This window comes from Cricetulus griseus (assembly GCF_003668045.3).
Source record: "Cricetulus griseus strain 17A/GY chromosome 1 unlocalized genomic scaffold, alternate assembly CriGri-PICRH-1.0 chr1_1, whole genome shotgun sequence".
Classification (NCBI taxonomy): domain Eukaryota; kingdom Metazoa; phylum Chordata; class Mammalia; order Rodentia; family Cricetidae; genus Cricetulus; species Cricetulus griseus.
The window spans coordinates 170,223,492-170,237,837 of record NW_023276807.1 but is presented as its reverse complement, the minus strand read 5'-3'; the positions used below and the strand labels follow the sequence as shown (position 1 = coordinate 170,237,837).

The 14,346-nt window shown below is 41.8% G+C and overlaps 1 protein-coding gene across 2 annotated transcripts in view; it reads right to left on the bottom strand.

Annotated features, from left to right (window-relative positions):
• Ptprg (protein tyrosine phosphatase receptor type G) overlaps positions 1 to 14,346 on the bottom strand; it is a 663,134-nt gene that overhangs the window by 39,839 nt on the left and 608,949 nt on the right. For both annotated transcript variants that reach the window (XM_027389349.2, XM_027389348.2), the window contains one exon: positions 3,286 to 3,377. In XM_027389349.2, the coding sequence (XP_027245150.1) occupies positions 3,286 to 3,377 (92 nt within the window). The remainder of the gene's footprint in view (positions 1 to 3,285; positions 3,378 to 14,346) is intronic.

Genomic DNA, 14,346 nt, shown 5'->3' with positions numbered 1-14,346 from the left:
GGCAAGGGAAGGAGGGAGGGAGGGAGAGAGGGAGGGAGGGAGGGAGGGAAACATCGAGGGAGGGAGGGAGAGAGAGAGAGAGAGACAGAGAGAGAGAGACAGAGAGAGAGATCCCTATACAAAGTTCATTTAACCCCCAGCAGACAAAGACCAAATTCTAGCTTCTTCTACCTGCAGGAGGGAAAATACATAAAACTCTAGTACAGGACTCCATTTACACCATCACTGCTGAAATACTTCCCCAGTCTCCTCCACTGAGACACTATAAGGTACTGATAAACACATATCTAGTGGACGGATCTCAATCTCCAGAGTCCAGTTCCCCTCTGACTGCCCTTTCAGCCTCCTAGGGTCCAGTTTCAGACTCTAGGCTTAGTATTACCTCTGCATCAACTTAGGAAGATAAAACCAACATGAAAGAAAAGAACACTATCAAGACTTTAGTCCCTGAGTTAGAGCACAATAAATAGATTTTTGTCTAAATCAAACTCTTAGGATGTAAGGAGTGTTTGAAGATTAGAACATTTTATTTCCTGACAAAAGAAATCTTTTCATTTATGGCACAATGAAGTCAATGAAGAAAGGGCTTCATTACAGTCAAAACACCAATGAATCTCCTTTGGAGATAATCTTTGTATAAATAAAATATGCCAAAAAGGTTGGTTTAATCCCAAGGGTTTTAAGCAGCATGTATAAAAACGCCTTATATGCTGGCACCAAGCTGAAGCCAGTGACCTTCATATTATTAAGCTGTATTTTAGCTGCTGGAAAGGTATGAATCATTTCTAGATTCCTGGGCTACTGGCAGCCCCCACATTTTGTTTTGTAATGTGCTTATTACAAAGTTTGGTTTTCTAGAGAAAGCATTTTTAAGGATATTTGGTTTTGACATACTGCACATCTGTAAATCTCTTCCAGTGTTTTCTTTAAGCAGGCTAATCTCACGAACTAACTTCTAATTTAAAAGTTTATCTACGACACAAGTTTAAAAGAATGACATACTATAGTAAATACAATTCTGAGATAATATACTGTGGTGGAGTGAAAGAAAATGGCCCGCAAAGGGAGTGACAGTATTAGGAGATATGGTCTTATTGGAAGAATTGTGTCACTGTGAAGGCAGGCTTTGAGGTCTCTTTTGCTAAAGCTTCCCTCAGTCAGTTGACTGACTTCCTGTTCCCTGCAAGATGTAGCACTCTCAGCTCCAGCACCATGTCTGCCCACATGTCACATGCTCCTTGTCAATAATAATGGACTGAACCTCTGAAACCGTAAGCCAGCCCCAATTAAATGTCTTACATTATGAGTTGCCTTGGTCATAGTGTCTCTTCACAGCAATAAAAACCTAACTAAGACATATGCATTGATAATGTTTCATTAATAACACTAATGAAAATTTTACTCACATTTGTTGTTTCAAAAGAATAGCACCTGGCAAGAAGTGCAACTCGTTGGTAGAATACTTGCCTAGCAGATCCCCAGCATCTCAGAAGCATACAATTATGCATGTGTGTATATAAACACACACACACACACACACACACACACACACACACACACACACACACACACACACATTCATACACAGGGGCTTTGCAGATGTTTGGTTATTTTGTTATGTTTTATGATCAACACTGTGTGGTACTGAGATTCAACCACAGGCCTTGAGGAATGGGTTAGCATTCTACCCATCCTCACCATGCCCACCATCAGTCTTGCTGCGGAGCTTAGGGAGGGCTTGACATGCTGTGTAACACAGGCTGGCCTTGAACTCATAGGCCTCTTCCTCATGATTTGATCCTTTAAAAACTGTGTTTGTCAAAAGAGTCAGCTGCAGGGACAAAGTGGCTCCCAAGAATTACCCATCAGTCAACACATACTCTGGGCAATACGGGAGGAAAATGACTATACATAATGGTTTCGTGCAAAGTTAGCAGTCAAAAGATCCATCATGATGAAGCCTGTTAGTTCCTCTCTGCTGCTCTTCATACAGGGCACAGTTCCTCCACCAAGGATAAAAGTTAGTGGGAGGAACCCAGGGTCTCACAGGACCCATCTTCACACACATTTAACCCTTTAACAGTCTTTCCAGCAGGACTAAGCAAGGCCATTCTGTTATCCACCTTGTCTGTTTGACAAATCCTACTGAGAAAAGGCTGCCCAGATAAAGCTAATCCCAGCAATATCTGGTGACAATATGTATAGACACATAAAGGGATAATTAAGTCCCCAACCATAACCACATTCTGTGATAGTCTGTAAACAAAATTGCTTTTTGATAGCCAGAGAATGGCTGTGCCTTGAACTTCATGCAATGACTTTTGTGAACTTTTAAATGCTCGGCTAACATTCATGTATCCATCTAACAGTTTAAAATTGCCTGCTATGTGGTAGGTAGTCTTATAGCCCCAAGAATAAATCCATTTGTCCTTATATAGCTCCCACTGAAGATCAGGTGACTGCAAATAAATAGAAAAATAGATTAGCCTGTAAGAGCTCTGTGATAATGAAGCAGAGTAGAAGAACTGTAGGTACAGAGGAGCAGCACTATTCAAAGTAGTTTCTGTGTATATGTATTCTGAATATATGTATTCACAGACACACAGATGCAGACACCTGAACAGGTGCACATGCACACACTCACACGTACACACACACAACTGACAACTCAGCAGTACAAAATTCTTATCTGACAAAGGGAAAAGGATACAGATATGAATGGTGGGTGAGATCTTTAAATCCCACATCCTACTTATGACAGCCAGCCCCGCTCCAAGTTTCCAAGTGTCTGCAGCATTTCCTTGCACTTCCTACAGTGTGTCCTACCAATCCTTATCACACTATAACTGTTCTAGGCTTGTGCTGTAGCAGACCAGTCATAACCACCCCTAGACTTTCACACAAATAACATCAACAAAGTGTCCAATGTTCCAAAAAAATGAACAGAATATGGAATCTTGGAGGAAAACTCACCTTTGAAAATATGTTCACAAATTGTGATTTAAAATTGGTATATTTTCCATTTTGTTGCTGCCACTTTCTCTCCTTATGATGACGCTATCCTATACAAACCCATAGGTATTTGCTTCTGTAATAGGGATTTTATTACTTTGCAGATATGAAAAGGGGTGAAATTTTTATTACATTAGCCTTAATGAAGTATATCTTAGACTGGGTAAGCTTCAAACGGCGATGAAAGTAATAGCTTATCATGTGCAGCAATCACATACCACAGAGAACAAAAGAGAAGGTGACCCACTGGGAGTACAGCGGTGCCTCACTTACCCGGGATGGGGATAACAGGAATACTTTCATTGGGGACCACCCGAGGTGAACTGCTGTCTTCCACATAGAAATGAGCAGTCTGAAAACATTTTCTGTGTGGAAAAGGAAAACATGCCAACAGTGAGCACAGAAGTACACTTTGTCTAAGTTTATCATCTCAAAAGCCTGCTTTAACAGTTTCCCCAGCTTGAAACACCCCACAGCATGGATGGCAAACCCAAGGAAAAGTGCTGAATGCAAGCACAGCATTCAGACATCGGAGGAACCCAGAGGTCTGAAGAGCCATCTCCTGTTACAGCCAGTCCCAACCCCAGAGCTCCAAACATGCGAGTGAGAATTTGGCACAGAGTGACCTCCTACACAGGCCGTGGGGATTCTACCCAGTATCTCTACAGCTGACTGGTTATAGAAGAGCTGTCTGCTATTCTGACTAGCCCCCCAAGTACCAAGTTCAAAATCACACCTTGAATCCCCTCCAATATAGTCATCAAACAATCCAACTGCATAATAGCACCACATTGTCTGTGCTTAGCCAAGGCCCCAAATCCTCAGACCGCTTTTAAAGGGGTCAGGGGGCTTCAATAGGATAAGCATGCCCAAATCAGAGGCTCTTTCCAGACAACATCTAAAGCCAGGGCAGAAGCCTGTAGGAGTCTTCTGCTTGTCTTCATTTCAGCTTTGTTTTTACCTGTACTTCAAGCAAAGCAAGGAGCACACACTGGTCATCATAGAACAGGCAGTGAACAGAAAGGCTATGAGCAGCTCACGCAGCCTCTGCCTGAGGAGATGCTGGCCAGCCCTCAGCTTTCCAGCATCCACGTCACTGCTTGCTGAGGCCTTAATGAGCTGCCGGAAACACAGGCTGAATATTTAATGAGACTGCTCAGTGTGAATGGCTATTGTGACCAGAGAAGGGTCCCTGTTCATCTGGCAGAGGGGCTTTACAATAGCTGGCCCTACTGCTGGGTCTTTTAGCCAGGCAGGCGGTATCCTGGTGCTCCCAGCCACAAGGCTCAGTCCCGCTCCTCTTGTGTTTCATGCCAAGCGACATTTACACACCATGACTTTGAATCTTCTGGGGTCTGTATTCCAACTACTAGGGATAAGTCAACTTTCCAGGGTATCTTTGCTCATCGATGACAAAACAAACAAAAACCAAAAAACAAAAGCAAAAACAAAAACAAAACCACCACCACAACAAAACAAAAACCCTGAGATGTTTTTAGGAAGCCAAAGAATGTGGGTGGTGGTGATGGAACTAGGGAGAAAAGTCAGTCACTCTAACAAACCAAACCAGACTGAGGAGACCTCAGAGTCATATAGCTTTCCCACAATAGGGTACTGCAGACCGCTGTCATTAGAGGTAAGCACTTGTCCCAGAATGAAGGCTTTTCCCTTAAACAGTCTGGGCCTTCACATGGCAAGGGCACTGCATTGCTCTCCCAAGGCATAAGGACCTCCTGAACATAAATGACCTCAACTCCACATATACTATAGGACTGGCAATGAAGAACACCAAGGAAAGGCCAGTGTTTTCTTCAGGTGCCGGATATTTATAATAGAAGTAGAGAACCAAGGGTTCATTACTACATTCAGTAGCCTTTACCTAGCTTGGGGTAATATGTATACACTGTGGGACTCTGGCCCTAAACATAGGGTGCCAAATCTATATGAAAAATAAGACCACCATATCTGAAATGCCAACTTCTTTCCGTTTTTTAAATTAGTCGTTAATTAATTACTGTTGATTTTCTTCTTCCCCTTTATCATCTCCGGTGTGTGAATGATTTCCAGAATGCAATCCTGAAGTTGAAGCATGGATTAGGCAAACTTACAAATGAATGGGAGCCTTACTTGTTTAGGGCCATAGCTATGGGAATTCTGCTTTTGTTTACTCAGCAGCCTGAACAAGTTCTCAAAGTCACTCAGATAAATGTCACACACCGCTCCAGCTCAGCTTTAAAATACAGAACAACAAATGAGCAGCAAAAACAAAAATAATAACCACCTAATAACTTCTGAGCTGGGAATACTAGCAAATGTGTAATCCCAGCACCCCAGGGGTAGAGGTAAAGAGATCTTGAGTTCAAGGCCAGCTTAGGCTACCACTGTGAGACAATTCTCCAAAACCATTTTATGGTTTAAGACTGCAAATTACTATGCCTATTATTTCTAAGACTAAAGTGGTTAGCACACGGGATTCTGTTACTGTTACAGACAGACAACCTAGGAAGGTGCAGACCATGGTGTGGGGTATTATTTTATTATTATCATTATTTTCTAGAAATAGGCAGACAGTCCGTGCAATCTGGTTGTTAAATGCGGAAGTAACAGCTGCACATTCTCTTTGGGGAAAAAGCAGTGCACTGAAGCAAATCTCACTCCAGTGCCCCATGTGCTGCTGTTTATAATGGATTTTCCCTGGAGCAAAGTAACTCTGTGATTACCAGGGCAAAGCTGGCCAGTGGGGCCGGGGTCAGGAACCTGGGAGATACAGCTATGCACATCTGTGCCTAGCGGCATATCACGTGCTTTTATCCTGCACAGTGATGTGGGTGGACAAATCACTACAGAACCTGGGGAAATCTTCTCTCTTGAAATCAAAGTCTTAAGGCATATGGCAGGAGTTAGCTCAGGGCCAGTCACAGCATCGCATGTGCAGATTACACAGTCTGCAACTGTCCGGAATCCTCAAAACCAGCTCCTTGCCTGGCTAAGCACTGGAGTCATTTAGGAAGAACTACACAGGAACAGATGATCCTTTCAGGCAGATGAGTGAATACAAATGAACCAAAGGGGGAAATCAATTAAAATCACCTTAAATCCTCCTCCTTCCTCTAATGACTAGTAACATTTTGGGGGCTACCCTTTTATACCTTTGCTCATTTGCTTACTTAGTCATCCTTGGTCATTTTCAATAATTTTGGGAGCAGGAAAAATAAGACAGATAAGGATTCTGCCTTCTCACCACTTAAGGTTTTTGTGGGAAAGGAAACCACAAACGTGAGCAGTTAGGAGGAAACACACCTCAACAGGGCAGTGATTAACTGATGAAGGTGAAAGAAGGGATCTGAACTGAAACCTACAAGTGAAGGACAGGCTCACAGTGGGAGTGGAAGAGCATTCTAGGCACACCTACAAGCTACAGAAAGTATCTCAGAACAGAGCAAACCTGACAGATGTTGGAACCAAAAGGCAACTGGGAAAACAAGTCAGGCTGCGCAAGAGGACCACAGCCCCAGCATACAAGACCCAGGAGGCCTGTGTTGACTTTTGTTGGAGGCTAAGAGCCAGGCAAAGCCAGCAAGGATGCCAAGCTATGTGCTGTGACACATTTTTAGCTATCTCTTTTAACAGGCTCATTTGGGTTGTTGTATGAGATGGATCATAAAGCATCAAGAAGGTAGCAAGAAGATTAACCAAGGACTACTGTGGTAGTCACTCCAAAACTCAAGCAGATGGATATTTTGTTGGGTTGGACACTGAACCTAGAGTGTCACATATGATAAGTGCTCTACCACTGAGCTACCGCTCTAGCCCTGCTTTATATATTAATAACAAACTACAATCCTATCATAAACATATATCCTTCTGACAAATAGAGATACATCCTCATAGCCAGTGTTTGCCTAACCATCACTGCATTGTTAGAATTACTGCTTTAATAACCACTTACTAAGAGTCTATCCTGGGGCCAGGCTGCTGCCAGTACTTTACTGCACTCCCCAAATGTGGTGATCTTTTGGTTTTAACTTTCCAATAAGGCAGAAGGATATTGCATGCTATTGTATTTTAATTTGTTCATTTCTGAAAAATCCCACAAAAAAAGGGTTTTATCTTGATGGCTAGTGAGGTACAGAAAAAAGCAAAGGGAAAAATACCCACAAGTTTCAATTCCTCCAAACTTTTCCCTTGGATTTGATCAGAGAAGCAGAGTTGCTTCTGACTTTGAGCCCGAGGGAATGGAGACAGAATTTCTCAAAGTGTTCTCAAGTATGTCACTGAGTATGCAATTTCAATTTTCTTTGTAGTTTCAATTCTCTTTCAACTAACATAGCCTAACAATTCCTTCTTGAATAAACAGATTTCTACAATATTGAAAAGCCATTCCCAAAATTGCTTTACCATGAATATGTTTAAGCAAGTATTATTATAAAAATGGAAAAACAAAGTAGGTCATGTTTAGAATGAAGAAGAAATGTATTTACAAGTTTAGTTATACATTATAACCTAGTTGATCACCACCATGCATTTTTTTTTTTTTCACTTTCCATCTCCCAGGGTGCTCACCCCTCTCTTAAGGAGCTAGGGTCAGGTAACAGTATTCTCATTGAATTGACATCATTGGTGTATTGATAATCCAAATTAATTATCTCTCCCTTCCCGATTCTATATTAACAGTGAAATCTTTCTGATAGTTTCTAATTTGGAGAGATTCTTCGGAGTTTTGAGCCTTCCTGAAGATGGACTGACCACCTATTTCTCTCTGTACCTGCCTGCCTGGTCTACCACCATTACAGCAACCTGTCAGTCAATAGTGGTAATTTACTGAAATCCAGAACTCATTGGTTTAAGTAAGCCATGCAGGATGAAGCCCCTACCTGGTGACGACCACGCAAGAAGGCCTAGATAAGACACTGCCCCTCACTGAGGAAGCTGGTTTGCATTGTTTCTAGTTAAGAACCTCTTGTGACAAAGGGACAGTGACTCTCTGGTGTTCTCCCTAAGAAGTCACTGGAAATGAAAAATCCTTGAATAGAAGGTGGACAGTATCATAAAGGTGTCTATAAAAGTTATATGAGAATTTACAGGATCCCATATGGCATGAGAAAGAGTCATCATGACTTCAAGGGTGTTAATATTGTATTAAGTGCAAAAAGGAAAGTTGTACAGCACATACTTGAGTAAGAATGTCAAAAAGTCCTTGCTTCCCTTCTGATAGAATCTAAGTGTCACGTTTCATCCCAGCACTCGGGAGGCAGACAGAGGTGATCTCTGTGAGTTCAATGCCAACCTGGTCTACACAGTATGTTCCAGGACAGCCACATACTGAGACCCTGACTCAAAAACAAACAAACAAAAGGAATAGAATGGCATTCTAGATAGGGTGGCAAAATGCTCTTCTACATACACTAAATAAAAGACTCATTAGAAGGGGCTAAATTAGAGAGAAGACATTTCTCAGTTTTTCCCTACTAAGACTAATTTTTAAATCACCCTTGTGACTTATTCTGCCTGTCTAGTAGCAATATTCATTTTCTTGTCTGTGAAGGAATTGGAGTCTGTGGTATTTACTTAAATATCAAGTACTGTGCAGTATTCTGCTATGTTCAGTTCCAAGTGTCTGGTTACTTGAAGAATCTGGAAATCACAGGGTGACATGGCTTCCCATGACCCAAGACCATAAATAAAGAAGTTAAGTTGAGACTGAACACTGTCAGGTGGTAGCAGAAGGCAAACAACCCCATGTACATGAGGTATTTTCTCAGTTCGGAGATGGAATGGGAGATGTGTATCTGTTGCTTCTTCAATTGGCCATGATTGTGGTGTGTCTCTCCCATAATAAGTATCTTGACACAGTGAACCAGACTCCAACTTGAATATTCTCCTTGAAGGTAAGCATGTTTCCAAATGTATCAGGTGCTAGACCAAGGTTGGCCAATGTGTTAAATCTATGCCTACTTCCACAGAAGTTCTAGGTAGCCAGATGGGAACAATTTACCACATTCTTCTGCATTCATCTGTCCTCTTTGAAAAAGCTAACATAGACTTGTACATTTTGGAATGATTTCTAAGAAAGGCTTCACTGGAAGTCAAAAAGGTGATGTGAAGGTATTTTCTCCAGCAGTTTCTCTAGTCTTTGTGGATTCTGCTCAGCAGCTCCCTAGGTCTCAAGTCCACCTCCCACCACTGTGGTCCAGAACTGTGGGGTGTCTAATTTCTTTGTGTTGCTGTTGTACAAGTGTGCATATATGTATCCATCTTTTTAAAAGTCCAGAGGACACTTGATACTTAGGGGTCATCAAATTTTGTTCTTTAGTTAACATTTCTAACTTCCTACTCTTTCAAATAAGGGGCCTATTTTGAGGAGAGAGCTTTTGTCAAGACTCAAGCATTCTACTGTTGTGACAGCAGAAGCTGTCTGTAATCAAGATACAGCAGACACTGACCTGCGTCAGCTGTCAGCTAAGTCCTAGAGCTCCCACCGAAGTGCACACACACACACCAGCACATGGCAGGTTCTGCTGTTTTTAATTGGCCCTCATAACTAACGACACGAACACAAACAGCTGCTCCAATAGCATAATCCAGTTAAAGAGTCTTGCTCTGCCAACAACATATAGCAAACTACAAAGATGAGCAGGGAAACTAGATTTTTAACACCCTTCCCTATTTCCTTCCAGAAATCTGACATATTCTTAAGGAAGAGCACCCAGGAGGCCTGCATGTCTGCACAGCGCCCTCCCATTCTGCTGCTTCTGTTTCTTCCAGGTACTTGTTTAGACAACCTCTGATGGGGGCAAACAATTTTCCTACTTCTATCTTGTTCTGCTTGCCTGACAAGAATTTGTGAATAAGTAGGCAACCAACACTTTTCTGAAACAAAGGGCTGACACGGAGTCTAGAAATGTCTAAAGCGGCACTTGGCACTGCTGTCTATCAAAAAGGCCTCTTCCATGGTATGCTGGGATTCTGAGATTTCTAGACATTTGGCTCAGCATGTCCATCCTTTTGACAAGCTTGTTTCCATTCTCAGCCTTGAGTGCTCTGGATGCTAGGCTGTGGACTGGAGGGAAATCCTCACAAGGTTTTTAGACTTACATGAAAACTCAGAAATACAAACTAAACAAATGTTGATATACAGAGACTAGAAATCAAGTAACATCTTCAAATTAAGTTCAATGGTTTTATAATCACATCACATTGTGAAGGAGTTTGCCTGCAGAGTGGAAGCAAAATTTTAATTGCAGACTATAGTGGGCAGTTGGCTGAGCCACTATTGAATATTAATTTTGCTGTCTTAACTGATTCATAGACTGCACTCATTTGAATATACAGTGGCATACCCGCTAATAATCTCATTTATTTTCATGTTGTCAAGAACAGAAATCCCATTAATATTTACTTTTGTAAATGGGTGTGTTGTAGTGAACTTTGTGTAAGTAAGAGCCATTTATTAATGGAAAAATGCAAACATTAACAGGCCAGCAAAGGAGATTGAGAACGGTGCTAAAAAGACTCTGATTGATTTATTAGGACAAAATGTTTCCAGAAACAGAAGTGACAAACAACAATAGAAGGGAAAGACTGTGCACATTGCTGGGCTTTCCCTCAGGAGTGACTGCCGAAGCTACTCCCGGTCTTGCTTGGAAGGCGGCCCAATGTAATTCTAAGTTGAGATTTTTTTTCATACACAACAACCCACTTGCTGTTGAGTTTTCCTCACTGCCTGTTAAGTGATCCAGTTTGTGCAGCTAAGTTTACACAGTGTAGTCTCCGGAAGGGCTCTTCCAGCATGAAAGATTCAGAAACCAAAATATGATTCTGGTTGGCATATTTTCCAAGCCATGAAAAGGGACACAAAAATCTCACAAATCATAATGTGCTTTGGGGGAATAATAAAGTGGCATTTTTCAAATCAGGGTTGCTGGACAATGGGGTGTGGAGTAGAAGAGGGAAGGAAATAAGAGGAGAGAAAAAGAGAACATGATCACCCAGAAGGTGGATAGGCAGGAAAGGGAATACAGAGAAGGTGTTCCTGGATCTTGGGGATTTCATATGGGTAGCAACAATGTCCTAACTCATCCTTGCTATAGGTTAAAGAGACAACAACAACAACAACAACAACAACAAAGTTTGATATCCACAGGAAGAATGTTATTGGATGAGTCAGGCTGCCTGTAGTGAATTTCTGTAAGAAATGAGAGAAAATGAACAAACTACAGACAAGAAAGTGGCCTTGACATAATATTCTTTCTTGCTCAACATTATTTTGCCAAGAAATCTGTATAGATCCCTGAGGATGTCTGCGGGGCACTTTCCAGGAAACAGGACAGTGGAGGTCACTTCCCAAGCCATGTCCAGTAACCTGCACATACTCTTTTCAGTATTTCAGCCAGTTCCAATGAATGGACCCTTGCAGTTGTCTCCAGTGCTCAATGGAGACCTGGGAAAGGCCTGGCGTCAGGGTCTTTGAAAAAGCTGTTGAACCTTTTCTCCCTTATCCTGGATGTTCTGAGCACCTGGAATAAGGCTACAGGTACTCACTATGGTTTGGAGGGTAGCCTTGGAACTCACTCTGTAGACCAGGATGGCCTTGAAATCACAGAGATCCACCTGCCTCTACCTCCCCAGTGCTGGGAGTAAAGGCGTGCAGTGCCATGTCTGGCTTGCTGTAATATTCTTAATAGCCTTAATATTTCAGGATCTAGGCAGATGCCATGTGCTTTTTTTTTTTTTTTTTTTTTAACTGACCATTGTAGCAGTACTTGTAAAACTTGAGAATAGCCCCTGCCAAAAGACTCCCGACTGTCATCCAGGTATATTACCAGTGATTACAAATTGATTCTTTTTTTTTTTTTTTTTTTAAAGCTGCCATACAAGAACTTTGGAACAAGTGTCTCAGAATGGACTTTCTAAAGCTGTGGTTCTCAACCTGTGGGTCATGACCTCTTCAGGATCAAATGGCCATTTCAGACGGGTTGCATATCAGATACCCTGCATATCAGATATTTACATTACACTTCCTAACAGTAGCAAAATCACAGTTATGATGTAACACTAAAAATAATTTTGGAGTGAGGTCACCCCAACATGAGGAACTGTATTAAAGGGCTGCAGCATTGGAAAGGTTGAGAACCACTGTTTTAAAGAAATACTTTAGAGAAAAGTGGCTCAATTTCCTTTCTAAAAAAAATGGCAACACACTGGGAGTACACTGACACTATTTCTACATCTCCTCAGAGTTAACAGAAGGTCCAGAGTGCCCAGTAGTGGAGGGGCAGATCCAGACACACACAGCTAACAGAAATCCCTCCGCGTCAGAGGCAGAGTGCAGTGTGGCACTCTAACCAAAGCACCATATACACACTCTGTGATGTCACTGCTTCCCCGGATTTATCCTGCAGCTGTATTCATCCATGTGCAAAATGACACATTAACAGCGCTATTCAACATAGTATTGTGTTGTCACAAAACTGACAGCCTTAGAGGACTGCTTAAATAAATCATGGCATATCTATTTGAAAAGCACCAAAGCACCCTTCCCCAAACAGGGGAGGTATAGATGCTTACAGAAAACTGTTATCTCAAACAAAGTTAACTAAGCTCGTGAGTAAAAACATGGAGTACTGGACTGAAAAGGGGTAGAGAGATACTCCTATTTGCTTAGATAAATAAAAAAATTCTTGAATACTGCATAAATTAGCAAAGATGATCACCTATTTGTGAGGAGGTAGGGAGTAGGGTGTATAGATGGAACTGTGAAGGTTTATATGCTTTTAAACTTCATTTTTTAAAACTTTATTATTTTGAATTATGTCAAATACTTCCTCAAAATTTAAGTCAACTTTTTTGAAAACTTTAATACTTGAGTCTGTTTTTTACAGATTTATCCTTAGCTCACACCTTTCTTGATTTGGGACCTCAGAGGCATGCCCTTTCTCATGTCCACAGAGGGACAGCTAACAAAAGCATTGTAGAAAGCAGGGGTAGCAGGCTTATGTCACAGCTCCTGCAGCTGTATGCAGTGTTGCTCTTTCAGTATCTCTAGAGGCTTTTCTTGCTCCCTAATTCCAGGCTGTGTTTTGGATAAGTGCAGGCCATGGGAGGGGATAACAGAGAGAAAGAAACAAAAGTAGTAGACATGAAGGCTGGTGGGAGTGCTTGTCTGATGCATTCCAGCCTCCAATAGATGACTAGGAGAGGTGGCAGCCTATGCACCAGAAAACTGAACAGTATGGAGCTGGGTTGGTAGCTAAGGTGAGTAGACACAATGAGGAGCACTGGAGGAGTATGTGGGTTGCTGACCTTAAACATACAGAACACACAGGGCAGTGAGTAACTATAGGCTCAGGAGGAATCATATAGGCAGAGGAACTCCTTAGGGAAGATAAGGGAGCCCCCTGAGGACAGAGCTCTATCAGGCCCTGCCCTTCATTGTGGAGTACTGAATACAGCATAGAGCAGGAGAGAAAAGACCTGTTTAAGATCTAGCTGCCTAGAGTGGAGGCTCCACCCAACTCATCCACTTCAGCAGGACTGCCTGGCCAAGTCACTTTTACCTTCTCAAGAGCCTCAATGTCCCCTTCTCAGGTGTTAACTAAGCATTCCATATATGCTGCCTAATTTAATCTTCATAGCCACTCTAAGAGGAAGAGTTTTCAATAGACCCATTTTCTAGATCAGGAAATTGAATCTCAAAGAGATCCTTGGTCATAAAGCCAGGAAGTGGTAGAGGCCCACATGTCTCTGAGTCAAGGTCTGTGTTTGTAGCCACACTGTAGAAAATTCATTTTGTACTGTACAACTCACAGTTAAATAGAGCCAATAAATACTTGTCATTCCTCAAGATGATTTCTAGCATGGACGTAGGCAGAATTGACTTATATTTCCCTCAGTCTTAAGCAAAGTTATCAGATTCTTTGTGACAAATTGCAAACATGAGGAATCTCCTGTGTGAAGCACAGTGTGCCTGTAACAAGTCTACTCCCATAATAAGGGCCGAGCACAAAAGTGGGCTGAGCATCCTGTTGGAGAGCCTCAGAAGCTGGACAGGCATTTACTTTTGTGTTGTTCATGAGACATACTGGTTCTTTAAAGTACTTCACTAAGACATGTCACCATGGACTGGGCATAACAATTGTTCAACTGATGCCCATGGAAGAAGTGTCAAAATAGGCTGAGTATAAAAACTGTTTAAGTGATGTCCATGGAAGAAATGTCATCATGGACTGGGTTTAAAGATTGTTCAAGTGATGTCCATGGAAGATATGTTATCACAGACTGGGTATAAAATTGTTCAAGTGATGTCCATGGGAGAAATGTCATCCTGAATTGGGT